At 38.0% G+C, this 17,064-nt stretch overlaps 1 protein-coding gene across 7 annotated transcripts in view; it reads right to left on the reverse strand.

Moving 5' to 3' along the window:
* The window catches only part of LOC103480890 (uncharacterized), a 134,285-nt gene that overhangs the window by 106,242 nt on the left and 10,979 nt on the right, over positions 1-17,064 (reverse strand). For 4 of the 7 annotated variants that reach the window (XR_014084599.1, XM_081599233.1, XM_081599231.1 and 1 more), the window contains exons 2-5: positions 14,998-15,354; positions 13,089-13,415; positions 8,221-8,577; positions 910-1,236 (exon numbers count right to left, since the gene is read on the reverse strand). Coding sequence is in view for 6 of the 7 variants with exons in the window: in XM_081599233.1 (XP_081455359.1) it covers positions 910-1,236; positions 8,221-8,577; positions 13,089-13,415; positions 14,998-15,354 (1,368 nt within the window). In the remaining variant the exon portion in view is untranslated. Of the gene's footprint in view, positions 1-909; positions 1,237-8,220; positions 8,578-8,875; positions 9,143-13,088; positions 13,416-14,997; positions 15,355-17,064 lie in introns of those variants that run through there. The other 3 variants (XM_081599232.1, XM_081599234.1, XM_081599235.1) reach the window with 3 other exon arrangements.

Here is a 17,064-nt window from a genome sequence, read left to right on the forward strand (position 1 = left end):
TGTGAACATTTAACTTTCCTTTTAGAGAGAAAGATTCTCCACATGTCCCACAGGAGAAAGGCTTCTCACCAGTGTGAATTCTCATGTGAACATTTAACGTTCCCTTTTGAGAGAATCTTTTTCCACAGTGTCCACATGAGAAAGGCTTCTCATTTGTATGAAGTTTCATATGAAAATTTAAAGTATCTTTTCGAGCAAAACTTTTTCCACAAGTTTCACAACAGAAAGGTTTCTCACCTGTGTGAATTGTCTTATGATAATTTAAAGTATGTTTTCGAGAGAAACTTTTTCCACAGGTCTCACAAGAGAAAGGCTTCTCATCTGTGTGAATTCTCCTGTGACAGGTTAAAGTCTGTCTGTTAATGTAACTCTTTCCACAGAGGTCACAAGAGAAAGGTTTCTCACCTGTGTGAATTCTCATGTGACAATTTAAAGTACGTCTTTTGATGTAACTCTTTCCACAGGTCCCACAAGAGAAAGGCTTCTCATCTGTGTGAATTCTACTGTGACAAGTTAAAGTCTGTCTGTTACTGTAACTCTTTCCACAGAAGTCACAAGAGAAAGGTTTCTCACCTGTGTGAATTCTCATGTGACAATTTAAAGTACATCTTTTGATGAAACTCTTTCCACAGGTCCCACAAGAGAAAGGCTTCTCACCTGTATGAATTTTCATATGATCATTTAAAGTATCTTTTCGAGAGAAGCTTTTTCCACAGGTCTCACAAGAGAAAGGCTTCTCATCTGTGTGAATTCTCATGTGACAATTTAAAGTACGTCTTTTGATGAAACTCTTTCCACAGGTCTCGCAAGAGAAAGGCTTCTCACCTGTGTGAATTCTCATGTGCTGAGTTAAAGGCCATCGTTCACTGTAAATCTTTCCACAGGTCCCACATGAGAAAGGCTTCTCACCTGTGTGAATTCTCATGTGACTCATCATGTGACCGTTTTGAGAAAACCTTTTGTCACAAATTTTACAAGAATATGATTTTTGCCCTGGGTGATCTTTCTTGTGCTTTTGTTTTGAAGTGTCACTTCTGCCTTTCTGCTGTTTGGTTTTCTCATATTTCTCCTTTTGTTTCTGTTCTTCCGTTCTCTTTTTTCCTGGGTCTTCAGAATTGATTCCTTCCTGATCCTGGTTCTCAGCTTCTGGAGAGCCATGAGAGATGAGTTGGTTCCTCTGTGGTTCTGTTTCATTGAGACCCTCCTCCTCTTTACACACACAGCATTGTGGGAGATCTGGACAAAAACACAAAACAAAAGCTTTTAAATGTCAATCAGACAAGGAGTCCTTCACTTTAACCTGCTGATGTATCAAAACAGGATTTTGTTGGGTTATTCTGAAATTACAATCTTACAAGAATGAACATTGACTCAACCAATGAGGTTCTTCTATTCAGACTGGAACTAGATATAAGTCAAAATATGATACTATAGACCTCCAGGTGAGCAAACAAGATGGTGATAGCTTAACTTAGTGGCTTCCTGACAAATATTACAAAACATTTTCTTCATCCATGTAGCTACAACATGTATATCACATTCAAGAGTCACATAAAAGGCCTAAAGCGAAAACGTAAACTGAATTAGCGGTTCAGGGGTTTTATTATCATCGGAGGAGGATGATTATGAGAGAGACCAGGGACAGACTGAGGAAAAGTTCAGATTAGCCGTTTCTACCCGGTAAAAAGGAGTGACCACATTTAAACAGTCACAAAGTCGGCCTTCTATCACCTGAAGAACATCTCCATGATTAGAGGACTGGATGTCTCAGCACGATCTAGAGAAACAAATCCATGTGTTTATCTTTAGCCGTATTGATTACTGCAACAGCGTCTTCACAGGTCTGATTAATAAAATCAATCAAACAGCTGCAGTTGATCCAGAAGCTGCTGCTCTGGATCAACTAAAACCAGGAAGATAGAGCACATAACACCAGTTTTAAAGTCCCTACAATGGCTCCTTGTAGCTCAAAGAATAGACTTTAAAATACTGATGTTAGTTTATAAATCACTGAACGGTTTAGCACCACAATACATTAAAGATCTGTTATTGCTGTACCAATCATCCAGACCAGGGGTGGGCAACTCCAGGCCTCGAGGGTCTCCGACAACTTTTAGATGTGTCTCTACTTCAACACACCTGAGTCAAATAATGAGGTCATTAACAGGACTCTAGAGAACCTGACTGCACTTAGGAGGTGATTCAGCTGTTGGATTCAAGTGTGTTGGACCAGGGAGACATCTAAGAGTTGCAGGACACCGGCCCTCGAGGACCAGGATTGCCCATCCCTGGTCTAGACCCCTCAGATCTTCTGGTTCTGCTCTGCATCCCCAGAACCAAACGAGGAGAAGCAGCATTTAGTTTCTATGCACCACAGATTTGGAACAAACTTCCAGAAAACTGTAAAACAGCTGAAACACTGAGTGTCTTTAAATATCAACTTAAAACCCGCCTGTTCAGAGTTGCTTATGGCTAAATTAGGGTTAGAGTGCGGGTTTTGATGTCTTCCATGTTTTTAATGTTTTTATCTATTTATTAATTTCTTTTTATTTCTCTTTCTCACTGTTTCCGTTTTAATGATGTAAAGCCCCCTGGAGAACGTCCCAGTTAAACGACGTTTATCTAAAGTTCTACGGGGTTTAGAGTCCCAGTTGATGGCGTTTCAACTAAAAACCTAGAGGTTGGAGTCCTTGTCAAATGGTGTTTTTGACTAAAGTCCCAGAGGGTTACAGTCCCAGTTAAACAATGTTTAACTGAAGTCCTAAAAGGGGTGGAGGTTTTAATGTTTTTATCTTTTTCTAAATCTCTCTTTGTTTATTCAATGTCACATGCTGTTGTTATTTTAATTATGTAAAGCACTTTGAAATCCCTTGCTGCTGAAATGTGCTATACAAGTAAAATTTGATTGATTGATTGTGTGAGTCCGGGAGGCGGAAATCAACACTAAGCTCCAGGTAGTCAAAAAAAACCCACTGGAATAACACAGAAATGGCAGATTGAATTAATAATGAACACGTTCTGAGATATTTTAATAATAGCGACTTTCAATATAAATGTAATAAGTAAGGAAAAACAATTAAAACAGTTGAAAACAGCTATTGATGCCATTTAAAAATATTTTATAAATGACTAGAAACATCTTCAATCAATACTATCAGGGAGAGTTGAAGCCAAAATATGGAAATGTTCAACATATAATTGCAAAAATGTTTGGATTGTGCAGTTCAGTGTTTTTCAACCTTTTTTGAGCCAAGGTACATTGTTTTAATTTAAAAAATCTCGAGGCACACCACCAACCGAAAATGTAAACAAAGATACTCTGTAGCCGCCTATATTACATATATAGTCATTCTTATCAAAGTGTCCTGAATAGGAATCAAAGACTAAAATTTATTTTGATCATATTTTACATTTATTTCAAATTGCACTTAACATGTCCACTTCAAAAATACACCTGAACACAACCACAACACGGTGGTGTTAAATTTAAAGTTGTAGAAAAATTTATAGTGTTTTACAAACTAATCCACAAGCATTATTATAGCTGGAATACAGAAAATAATTCTTATTCTGAAAGAAGCAATATTATTTGGAAAAGATTTCACTTCATATTCACTGTTACAATATGAAGAGTTGCATGTACAAAATGTCAATATCTGTATATTTTACCCACCTGATGTGAAACCTGTACATGTTTGGATGAAAACAGCTGATTTCCTGGCAGAAATTGAAGAAAGGCAAAGTTTTTCCTCAACAACTCTGTTTCTCTCTGGTTTTAGTTTTTATAGTAGCAAGGCTGGAGAAGCTCACTTCACACAGACATGTTGTGGGAAATGGACCCATGTTCTTTCCAACTACTGCTGAGCTTCTCTGTCTTTTCCATCACTGTCGTCAGTCTTGCTAGATACGATGCTCTCACTGCTACCTGCAACATTCATACATCACTAATTCTCTCATTTTAATGTAAAATGCTCAGTACCTACTGCCATCTAGTGGTAAGAAAATTACATGATTACGCCGCTAGTCACTACTACAGCAGACTCTCGAAGATGGCATTATTTGCAGATAATTCATTTTCAAAAAATCTTTTAAAACCAATTACGGTATTTTCCAGACTATAAAGTAGGGCTGTTGTAAACGATTATTTTAGTAATCGAGTAATCTATAGATTTTTCTTACGATTAATCGAGTAATCGGATAAAAACAATTATGAAATAAAATATTGGTAAATCTTCCATAACACCAGTGTTACTATCGGATATCAACATCAGTCTATTTTTTCCACATTTGAGCTTCTCTACCAGTTACTTTTTTGTAGACCGGGGGAGCAATACGGGATATTTACGGCTCCTCCGTTCAGAAACTCATCTACCAGCCATGTTCCGCCTCCCGTTTGTTCAGACCGGGATAATATAAGTTTATTGTGCGGTTTGTCCGTAAAGCTGCTCTTACCCTGTAAGCATCAACCCTCAGCCGCCCGCCTTGTTCAGTCTCTCCGCTCACCTGTATAAATCCTCCTCAGCTTCTTCCCGCCGTTCAACCAGCAGCTCCGGAGCAGAAAGGCTGCCGAACTCCCGGCATCGCGCCGGTCATTTTAAAGATGTTTATTGGTCCCACAAAAACGATAAAAAACCCGGAATTATCACCAATCAGTAAAATCCCCGCGGGACGAACTTGAAGATTGGACGTTATGCCGCTAACACGTAGCTTCCGTCAACAACTCAGAGGCGGAAGTCAGAGCTCCGCGTAACGCAAATAATGTTCCGGCTGAAACACGGTGCGCTAAATGATAAAACATAAATTAACGAAACTTCGAGGAAGGTCAATTTTCCTCGAGGAATTTTAATAATCGAGGTACTTGAATCACTCGAGGAATTGTTTCAGCCCTACTATAAAGCACACCATACTATAAGCCGCACCTTCAAAAAAAAAAACAAAAACAAAAAACAAACCTGGAAATGTATATATCTCGTATATAAGCCGCACCGGGCTATAAGAAGCTGGTACCTCTGCTGCTCTTGGTTGTCCATAAGGACCCAGCAGAGCGCTGCGTCCTAATAAATCTGCTGGACACCCTCATGGGGGTATAAATAAATTTCTGCCTGACAAAAACACACAAAAGAAAATCACTTATAACCTCACAGCTATTAGATTAAAGAAGAAACTTTTGGTACGTCTGTAAAGGTAAGATGTCATAGAATGGTTTTCTGGTGTCAGCACCATTGTAGCTTTGACCCTGCCTGAAATATTAGGGACAAAATACAAAATATTTTGCATTTTTTGAACCTCGCCAAAATTTTCTTTGAAATAACATTGCAAAACACTACTAAAATATTATTTATAGCACAAAAAAGTAGTACAGACTTTTAAATCTAAATGTTGTGTAAAAGTATACCAAATTTGGACTCAATCAGATGAATCATATTTATTTTAGAATGGTATTAGTGAGAAATTTCTTAGGCAGAGGCCATTTTGGCACATTTATCCAAAAATGTCACCAAACTGTGACAAATGTGTTTTTTACATCAATACTGGGGGTTTGTTAAAATTAAATAGCTTATTACCATCTAATGACACTTTCTACATATAACCATTGGTCATGACATTTACCCCATTTATATGCAAAATGTAGCATTGTGCACAGTATAATATGTAATGTAAATATGTAATAATGATGAACTGAAAGCTCTTTCTTTGACTCCAAATAGAAAACTTTTAGTGAGACAAGGTAAAACAGTCAAAAATACTATTTGAAGTAATTTCCAAGAGCAAATAAACAATTTTGAAAATCCAAGACCACCATCACCACCAAAAAAAAAAAAAGTTGAAAAAAAGACCACAAACTACAAGTTTTTGTGGTAGTCCTCAAAGCAATTTCTTTTTGGCTGAAGACAGAGGGCAACGTTACATTTGGGACAGTACAGTGGTGTTTTTGTCTTTCTGCCTTTCTGCTTGCACCACACACAAATCCTTCGCTTTTCCTCTGCTGTTCCCCCAAAGTATCTGGGAACTGACCCCGGGCATTTGAATGCACCGGGTTGAGCCGAAAATGATGTGCTTCGCTGAGGACAAGCTGTTTCTCCTTTAGACTCCAGTATGAGCTCCTCCATGAGTTTCTCTCTGAATTGCCGTTGGGAAATGGCATTTTCCTCTCTTTTTTCTGCAAGTATTTTGAAAATAATTAAACTATTTACAACAGAAATGTCAAAAAAATGGTAATTGATACAGCAAGAGACTAGGGAAATTGATGCTGTGGATTTTACTAAGAGTGTTTCGATAGGTTTTTTTATATAGCAAGTATGTTAGTTAGAGTTTGTGGTGTGTGTGCGCTCAGTGAATGCTCAGCACTCGGAGAGCGCAGACATTTAGATTGGGTTCCGGAAAATACGTCATGATTTTGCATAGCCGACATCTTGTGCCATGATCTGAGAGTCTTTCCTCTGTCTCGTGAAGCCACAAAATGGCCGTGATGATCAGCCGATAGGGTGTTTTCCGGGCAGTTGCGTCATCGCCCGGAAAATCTTTATATCTCATCAGCTGTTTTTAAATAGCTCTAAAATCTTAACATTTTGGGCAAAACCTTTATGCGGAATAGTTTTTGAAAGATTAAAGCCTCTTTTAGTGGATAATAAAAAAAGATTTTTGTAAAGGCACGTGGAGCCTTTGTTTACAGAGCGAGCCGAGGTCACGTGGCAGCTGGACCCACCGGTGGGTCCGTCGGGTTCTAGAGGTATATTAAGGACGCAGCACTCCGTCTCCAAAGCCGAACCATGGTTTCGTTCACGCCGAGCTTAAGTGCAGCGGCTCTATTTCCCACCTGTACTGCCAGATCGATAACCCTCAACTTAAAAGCTGCATCATAAGAGTTTGAAAACATTTCTCTGTCGTGCCTGCTGCTAGCATGTGGTTGTTCCAAATGAAAATTAGCGCGTTCTTCTATGATTTCCAATTGTGACTTTGAATGATTCACTTGCTGCTAAAGAGCCCCCTGGAGGTTGACGAAAAATACACAGAAAAGCCGCACCGGGCTACAAGACGCCTGGTTCAAAGCTTAGGAAAAAGTAGCAGTTTGTAGTCTGGAAAACACGGTTCCGTATGTGAAATTTGGTCATTTCCAGTCAGGTCACACCTGATGATCACTCACGGCACACTAGAAGTTTGCCGTTAGTAATTACATCTAATGAACTTATTGCAGTACAAGGTGTCCATGCTTATGTTAAATTATTATGCAAGTACATGTGTAAGGGAAACTTGATGTCAGTAAATCGGTTTTCATAGAGTTAAGAATAAATCATATATTTTATATAATTTGCTTGTTCTTGTGGGGTTTGTAATCAAAAGAAACAAACAGTGGCTGGAAAAATTTTATTTCCACCCCTGCCGTAAAAGGGGGGCCAATGGCCACTCCTATTCCGGTGCCTATGTCCTACAGTCTGTCGTATATCATTATGTATGATTCATTCATCCTATTTATTCACTGCAGTTCATCTGAATAATCCAGCCGACTCCTTTCGTCTTTGAATTGGTTGAATATATAACAGGTGTCATTGGTACCACTGGCTTCGGCACCTGCCTACTGCTTGTACTGGCACCTGCCGGGGGATGCAGTGGTACTTCCGGTGACAGCTGATTGTGTGTCGAGGCACCCCGTGCCAGGTTGCAGAAGGACTTTGGCTGGTCAGGAAACCTGTGCTACTGGGAAATGTGACCCGTCCTAGGTGCCAGTAGCAGATTGCTGCAGCTTGTGTCAAGTTGCAGCAGCTAATTTAAGTCAATAAATTGTTTTTAGTGATAACTGGATGGATATAAATGCATCGTCATGGTTTCACAGTGTAGTTGACTGCAGTCCACTATGAAACACGCCTCCTGTTCCTTGATGATGGTCTGACTGGTTGCTAAGTCAGGATGTCATACAGCTGTTGATAAATTTTATGACCATCTATCTGCTATGTTACGATGTTATGTTGCTAATTTAATAGAAGCAAAGTTTAACAAGAGAAAGCCCTGTGTGAATCTTCATGTGATAAAATAAACTATTCTTTTGATTGAAACTTTTCCCACAGCTTGAAAATGTGAAAGGCTTCTTACCCATGTGAGTTTTTATGTGTCTGGTCAAGCAAACGCTATGAGAGAAGGTTTTATCACAAACTTTACAAGAATAGAATTTTTGGACTCGTTGAGCTTTTAAGTGCATTTTTTGGTGTGAACAATCAGTTTTACCTTTCTGGCATCTTTTGTCGTGTTTCTGTTCTTTCTTTCTCTTTTTTCCTGGGTCTTCAGAATTGCTACCTTCCTGATCCTGGTTCTCATCCTCAGCAGAACCATGAGAGATGAGTTGGTTCCTCTGTGGTTCTGATTTATTGTGGATTCTTTGCACATTAGGAGGATTCACCAAAATGTCATCAGTCTCCTGTTTCACCACAAGCTGCTCTTCATCCTGACTGATGCAGAGTGGCTTCTCTTCCTCTTTGAACTCTTGATGTTCTGGTTCTTCTTTATATGAACTGGACTTCCTGTCCTGGTAGCTGAATTCATTCAGAACCTCCTCCTCTTTACACACCCAGCACTGTGGGAGATCTGCACAAAAAGACAAAACAAAAGCTTTTAAATGCGAGTAAGAGAATGATTCCTTCACATTGATCACTTAAAGCCTTTTCAAGAGATCCAAAGACTAAAATTAGAAATTTATAACTTAACCACTGTAGTCTTTCTGACTGGAAGGGATCTAGAAATCAGTCAAAACATTCTATGGATCTCCAGGAGAGAAAGCAAGATGACTCTGTGTTAAAATAGCTTTCCGAACATAACTATTATTTATATGTCTAAAAACTCTCTTTAACCTGACTAATCAGAAAAACGTGAAGGTGTTTCGTACCTATCCGGTGTAAGATGATCTTCGGTATCCTGGTAAAATCCATCAGTCTGCGCTGATCCTCCATCTCTTCCTCGATCTTGACGTTGATTTCTTTAAACTCTGTCAATGTTTCTCCAGCAGGAGTTTCCTGCTCGTTCATAAACTCTCTCTGAGGCTGAACTGAAGACATTTTTACTGAAAACACGGAAATATTTACCGAAAACGACAAACCTGTTTCCAAACTACCTTTCAAGAGGAGCTAATGCTACCTCGTGTGCGCCGTAGATGTCCGTGTTTCACTTTGGCTGTACTGAAGAAACTGTGAACGAAGTTTAGTTCCGCATTGAATTTTCCGCTTTGAATTTCCTCTGAACAAACACAAACTGTATATATAATAATTAAACAAAGATGGATGTCTTCATACCTTTCATAACATAATTAAGCATAAAAGGTATGAAAACCATCTTTGTCTAAAGGTTTTAGGCATAAAAGGTTACCTAAACCTTTTTAGGCAACCTTCACATCAAAGTCATTTATGATGAGAATATTTCATCAGCCTAATAAAAAAAAAAAGAAACATGTATTTGGAGTCAGTTATCAAAGGTACATGGAATTTTACAAAAGAACCATACTGGAACGTATATTGTAATTTTTTTTTTGAATATCGTTTTAATTTGTAAAACAGTCTGTTTTATATCAGGCTGTAGTTGTTTAGAATGAGATTCAACTGTTAAGTTAAACAGTGAATTATTTTATATTTTAGAGGAACAGAGATGTGTTGCTTTGACTTGGTAATAATTGATTATATTGATAAAAGGCCCATCCTGCCTTACAATGAAGTGACAACATGAAAGGTCACTGAAGAGACAAGTAGGAGCCTAAAGATTCATCAAGATCAGAAAGAAGGAAACCAAATTGACTGAGGTCAACAAAACTGAAAAGGATCAGAAATCCAAAGCTCTTAACAACAGAAGGCTTTGGGCGAGTCGACTAATTTATGGACTTTTGACTTTATTTTAAATATCCTTAGAATTTGAAAGAAATTTCTGGTTTGTTTTTGTGTCACATTACAGTGTTGGAGATCGTCTGCAGTGTTATCTCTGGATACAGTAAATGAAAGATGCATGAAATGTCCATAAAGATGTATTTTCTCTGTCAATGCAGAATTAATGACTAATGAAAACATTATATTTGAGATTAGAATAATAACTCACACTAATTAAAAAATACTTTAAATTTTTAAAAATGTAATTAATGTGACCTTTTTTAGAATGTCTAATTCTGCTATTGAAGAAATGAAAAATCTCAATTTGTGTAAAATAACTCATGTTTTCCTTATTATTATGTTATTCCAAGGATCTGTAGGTGCTTTACTTAAAGCTGACATTTAAAAATATAACAGTTAATGACGACAATCACTGAATAATCCATCAATATTTATTCAAATCAACATTAAAAGCATATTCTGCTCAAAATACCAGTGTATATTTTAACATACATTTTCAATAAAATACTTTACTTCAATAAAATAGCAAAGTATAACAATGACACAAATTTGGAAAACTAAAAACCTTTGTGGTTAGTTTTAAATCAAAATATGACCATATCAAAATCATTTTTCAGATTTTTTCAAACAATCAGAGTTCAATTTATGGAAAAACAAAACATTTCACTACTTTCATATGTAAAGTATTTAAAATTCAGTCATACATGGAAACGTCACAAATGTATAAGCTAAACTAAATTATTCTACATAGTACAGAAATTCATAAAAACTGAAAGGCACAGAAATGAATCCTGCTGAATGTGTGGCCCTCTAACTTCAGTATCTAACGGGATACTGATGGGGATCCGAAGCACAAATACGACTGAGAAGTAAAACTAAAAAAAATTGGATTAAGAAGAACAAAGCTGGTAGGCAAAAGTAGACCTCAGGTTTATCTTGGTCAGACACTGAAAGGTAAAGGCAATTTTATTTATATAGCACGTTTTAAGCAACAAGGCAATTCAAAGTGCTTTGCAAGAGATAAAAGGAAATACAAACAAAAAGAAAAGGAATGAGCAAAGGAAGAAAAAGTATTGTTGATCTAAAGTATGTAAGTTCAGGGCTGCTAAGTTTCCTCTGGGCTAATTTCATTTCTGGGTTGAGAGAACAGGAGTCTGAAAAATAGTCTAACAATGTTGATCCAGAAGTTTCCTCTGGGCTTCTGGTCTCTGCATCTAAATACTGAGTATTCTACAGTTTCTGATAAAATAAAAATCAAATTTCTTTTCTGGGTTAAAAGTAAGCACTTCAAAGTTTCTCGAGCTAAATTCCAAGTTTGTTTTAAATCCTTCTCTGGGTTAAAAGTAAGTCATAGTAGTAAAAAATAACTAAGTAGTGACTGTTCCTGTCAAGTATTTCTGGACTCTAAGTTTGTAGTTATTCTGATTCTGATTCCATTTCTGGGCTGTTTAATATTGATCTAAATAGTGCGTACTCCACAATTTCGAATATTACTAATAAACTAAAATAAACCTTTTCTGGGTTAAATAGGGAGTACTCTATAGTTTCTAAAATATAAACTAAAAAGTTCTAATTTCTGTTCTGAGTTAACAGTTTCTAACTAAAATAAAATAGAAAATATTAAAGGACACATTACAGCAAAAGGCAACATTTAGACAAAACAAAGGACAAAACAAAGATATGCGTGAAGGCAGTGACGTCAAAGGGCAATAAAACCATGTTGCTCAACTTCCCAGCAGAAGTCTGATAAGATGTTATCAAGGAATGTCTTTGGGAGCGATCAACTCCACAGCTGCATGGATAAAAGGAGGGGGTGAAGTGGGAACGAGCGTTATGTTTACATATCTTCAAGGAGATTGGAAACATGCTGCCCTTCCAAGGCCACACAGGGGAAGCCAATTCAGATACAGAATGTCTTAGGTTGGGTATATTATGAATTTCAATCTTCCCTAAAGTCTCCCCGATACATTCAGTTCCCAATTATAATCAGTTCCCAATCATCCAAATTAGTTTGGTCGTTCCACTGCACCAAAACTAGCAACTTCTCCAAGATCGATTCTATCCCATTAGTGAGTTTTAGAGTCCTTAGCAGGGCTGAGGAGTCTCCGCAAGACTCACATCCAACCTGCGTGTCTGTCCACACCAACAGTCCGAGTCTTCGCTAGTTAGACCAAGTTTGTAACAAATATGTCGATAAGCCAAGAATCCACAAGCTCCAAACAGCAGAAATCCTGTTGTCATGAATAAATCCTAGGTGAATCCCGCTGGGTGTGTCCCGACGGGAGAAAAGATTTCTCTCCATTTCCCAGACTTCTCGTCAAAAATTTTAACAATTGCATTGAGAAATTGGTTGATCAGATAAATTATATATATACTAGGAGGATGTCCAAATAAAGGTTCCAAAAAGAGAGAAAAAGACTGGACAAAAACAGAGCAAGCATGGGCAGGGAGGGAGCAGAGGAAAAAAGCGTCCGTCTTCACTGAGAGCAAGAGAGAAAAGACAGTCACAGTGAATCACTAGCAGCCTGCAACAATCTGTTTACTTTAACATTTTCTACTTGATATTGACAACATACGAGATTTTCCATTCGAACTGATGCCAAAAACGATCTGATGTGATTTGTTCCCAAGACTTCTACTCTGAGTGAGTCCTCATATGATGACGTAACGACCTTCTATGACTGTAGCTCTTTCCACAGGTCCCACAAGAGAAATGCTTCTCACCTGTATGAACAATCATATGACCATATAGAGTGTCATTTCGAGAGAAACTCTTTCCACAGGTTCCACAGGAGAAAGGCTTGTCACCTGTGTGAATTCTCATGTGGACCTTTAATTTTCCTTTTTGAGAGAATCTTTTTCCACAGGGTCCACATGAGAAAGGCTTCTCACCTGTATGAATTTTCATATGTAAATTTAAAGTATCTTTTCGAGCAAAACTTTTTCCACAGGTTCCACAAGAGAAAGGCTTCTCACCTGTATGAATTTTCATATGATAATTTAAAGAATGTTTTAGAGAGAAACCTTTTCCACAGGTCTCACAAGAGAAAGGCTTCTCACCTGTATGAATTTTCATATGATCATTTAAAGTATGTTTTTGAGAGAAGCTTTTTCCACAGGCCTCACAAGAGAAAGGCTTCTCACCTGTATGAATTTTCATATGATCATTTAAAGTACGTTTTTGAGAGAAGCTTTTTCCACAGGTTCCACATGAGAAAGGCTTCTCACCTGTGTGAATTCTCATGTGACTCATCATGTGACCGTTTTGAGAAAACATTTTGTCACAAATTTTACAAGAATATGATTTTTGCCCTGGGTGATCTTTCTTGTGCTTTTGTTTTGAAGTGTCACTTCTGCCTTTCTGCTGTTTGGTTTTCTCATATTTCTTCTTTTGTTTTTGTTCTTCCGTTCTCTTTTTTCCTGGGTCTTCAGAATTGATTCCTTCCTGATCCTGGTTCTCAGCTTCTGGAGAGCCATGAGAGATGAGTTGGTTCCTCTGTGGTTCTGTTTCATTGAGACCCTCCTCCTCTTTACACACACAGCATTGTGGGAGATCTGGACAAAAACACAAAAGCTTTTAAATGTCAATCAGAAAAGGAGTCCTTCACTTTAACCTGCTGATGTATCAAAAAAGGATTTTGTTGGGTTGTTTTAAAATTCCAATCTTACAAGAATGAACATTGACTCAACCAATGAGGTTCTTCTATTCAGACTGGAACTAGATATAAGTCAAAATATGATACTATAGACCTCCAGGTGAGCAAACAAGATGGTGATAGCTTAACTTAGTGGCTTCCTGACAAATATTACAAAATATTTTCTTCCTCCATGTAGCTACAACATGTACATCACATTCAAGAGTGACATAAAAGGCCTAAAGCGAAAACGTAAACTGAATTAGCGGTTCAGGGGTTTTATTATCATCGGAGGAGGATGATTATGAGAGAGACCAGGGACTGACTGAGGAAAAGTTCAGATTAGCAGTTTCTACCCGGTAAAAAGGAGTGACCACATTAAAACAGTCACAAAGTCGGCCTTCTATCACCTGAAGAACATCTCCAGGATTAGAGGACTGATGTCTCAGTACGATCTAGAGAAACAAATCCATGTGTTTATCTTTAGCCGTATTGATTACTGCAACAGCGTCTTCACAGGTCTGACTAATAAATCAATCAAACAGCTGCAGTTGATCCAGAAGCTGCTGCTGCTGTTCTCACTAAAACCAGGAAGATAGAGCACATAACACCAGTTTTAAAGTCCCTACACTGGCTCCCTGTAGCTCAAAGAATAGACTTTAAAATACTGATGTTAGTTTATAAATCACTGAACGGTTTAGCACCACAATACTTTAAAGATCTGTTATTGTTGTACCAACCGTCTAGACCCCTCAGATCTTCTGGTTCTGCTCTGCTTTGCATCCCCAGAACCAGAACCAAACGAGGAGAAGCAGCATTCAGTTTCTATGCACCACAGATTTGGAACAAACTTCCAGAAAATAGTAAAACAGCTGAAACACTGAGTGCCTTTAAATCTCAACTTAAAAACCACCTGTTTAGAGTTGCTTATGGCTAAATTAGGATTAGAGTGCAGGTTTTGATGTCTTTGATGTTTTTACCTTTTTAATCTTTTTCTTTTAATCTCTTTAATGTTTTTATTTTAATTATGTGAAGCACTTTGAAATGCCTTGCTGCTGAAATATGCAATACAAATAAAATTTGATTGATTGATTGATTGTCATGGTTTCACAGTGTAGTTGACTGCAGTCCACTATGAAACACGCCTCCTGTTCCTTGATGATGGTCTGACTGGTTGCTAAGTCAGGATGTCATACAGCTGTTGATAAATTTTATGACCATCTATCTGCTATGTTATGATGTTATGTTGCTAATTTCATAGAAGCAAAGTTTAAAAAGAGAAAGCCCTGTGTGAATCTTCATGTGATAAATTAAACTATTCTTTTGATTGAAACTTTTCCCACAGCTTGAAAATGTGAAAGGCTTCTTACCCATGTGAGTTTTTATGTGTCTGGTCAAGCAAACGCTATGAGAGAAGGTTTTATCACAAACTTTACAAGAATATAATTTTTGGACTCTTTGAGCTTTTAAGTGCATTTTTTGGTGTGAACAATCAGTTTTACCTTTCTGGCATCTTTTGTCATGTTTCTGTTCTTTCTTTCTCTTTTTTCCTGGGTCTTCAGAATTGCTTCCTTCCTGATCCTGGTTCTCATCCTCAGCAGAACCATGAGAGATGAGTCGGTTCCTCTGTGGTTCTGATTCATTGTGGATTCTTTGCACATTAGGAGGATTCACCAAAATGTCATCAGTCTCCTGTTTCACCACAAGCTGCTCTTCATCCTGACTGATGCAGAGTGGCTTCTCTTCCTCTTTGAACTTGTCATGTTCTGGTTCTTCTTTATGTGAACTGGACTTCCTGTCCTGGTAGCTGAATTCATTCAGAACCTCCTCCTCTTTACACACCCAGCACTGTGAGAGATCTGCACAAAAAGACAAAACAAAAGCTTTTAAATGCGAGTAAGAGAATGATTCCTTCACTTTAATCACTGAATATATATAAATCAACCTTTATTAAAGTTTCACAAATCAAACATGGTTATAAATAGGGGTGTAGTGATACAATAATTTCACGATACGATATACGATATTCTGGTCACGATACAATATGTATCACAATATTTGTTGAGCGATACAATTCACTACGATTCAGTGCATTTTTACGATTTTCTGAAAGATTTTAGAAGGACAGAGTGACTTTAGTGACATTTTGTGTTCCATAGACTTGAATTTAGTTTACTGAAAACTGATTAAAAACACCAACTACACAATACTCAGGTATTGTGTAGTTGACAGATCTGACAGAGTCCAATCAGACTCTGTCAGCTGGACAGTGCAGTCTGTCCAGCTGCAGACTTTTGTCCAGTCTGCAGCTGGACAAAATGAATCAAAGATGCAGTGAGAGAATTAGTTTCTGTCATTTAATTCATGTGGATTTGACATAAAATTCAAAAATTTAAACGGTAATCCAGGAGCAGAGTGGGGTGATTATCACCTCTGTAGAATCTCAATATGCAAATGATTGATTGCACTTATGTTTCTTCTTTTAGACACTGACTGCGTTTTGGAGTAAAAATGCAGCCACATTGCAGTCTTTTGGACTATAAGGAAACAGGCTTTTCTACCTTGGTTCCCGGAGTTAGCCGTGGCTGTAAGCTGCTTTCTTCTAACTGCTAAAGTAGTGGCTCCGCCTCACCCCGTAGTGATCGACTCCCTGCTGCTACGCAGCGCCGCTATTCCCCTGCTTGGATCTCTGAGTTGCTGCCTCTCAGAATGCCAGGATCTCATCGTTCTCTCAGTCTCTGATACTCTTTGTCTGTTTCTAATAAGAATGATCGATCAGCCATTGTTACCATGGAAATCCTCACTGCGCCGCGGATTCCGGCTGGGTTTTTTTCCTGCTCAAAACACAGCGCCGCTGCACGCCCGCTTCGGATGTTATCAACCCATGTTCATTCTTCAGGTCCTTTATATACAGAGCAGAAACCCCTAAGCTAAAAACTAATTATGAAGTGAATGCTACCAGTCGAAATTTGCATTAATTTTGCGATGTCACCGCTTTTGCAGCTGCTCCGTTCGCGCCGCTACTCCGTTCCGCTTCTCTTTCACGGTTACTTGCGCAACTTTACTTCGTTTCTCAGCAACAAAATACAGCCCATCGTTATTTATTGAAGATTTTACATTTCCAAAAACACAGGAATCTAATGTTAAGTTTCGTACATTTGGACGCTCATTCCCTCTCACATAATGTGCACTTTAAGCTCAAGTTGAAAGTGAGACTGAGGGAGGCGGAGTCTTGCTGCTACGTCGTAACAAACTAAACGTTAAAAAGAGCTATAAGGCTATGGACCCCTATGGTTTAACGGATCGATACTCGCAGATGAAAAATCGATACTTTGGCAGAAACCAAACCTTCGTGACAGAAGTTAAAGCCAATTCCTGTTTGGTGGCATAGATAGGAGTAATTAAGACTAATTAAAGGCAGCTTTCCAAAAATACACTGGGAAAACCCCTGGGTTTCTCATTAAAAAGGAACATAAAGCTTTTCAACTTTAATAAATAAATAATAAAATATCTGTTTTTCCAACCTCAAAACAATATTTCTATCATCTGTTAGTGTAAAATATGTATGT

Source organism: Poecilia reticulata, chromosome 18, assembly GCF_904066995.2.
Source record: "Poecilia reticulata chromosome 18, P_reticulata-male-v2, whole genome shotgun sequence".
NCBI classification, from domain to species: domain Eukaryota; kingdom Metazoa; phylum Chordata; class Actinopteri; order Cyprinodontiformes; family Poeciliidae; genus Poecilia; species Poecilia reticulata.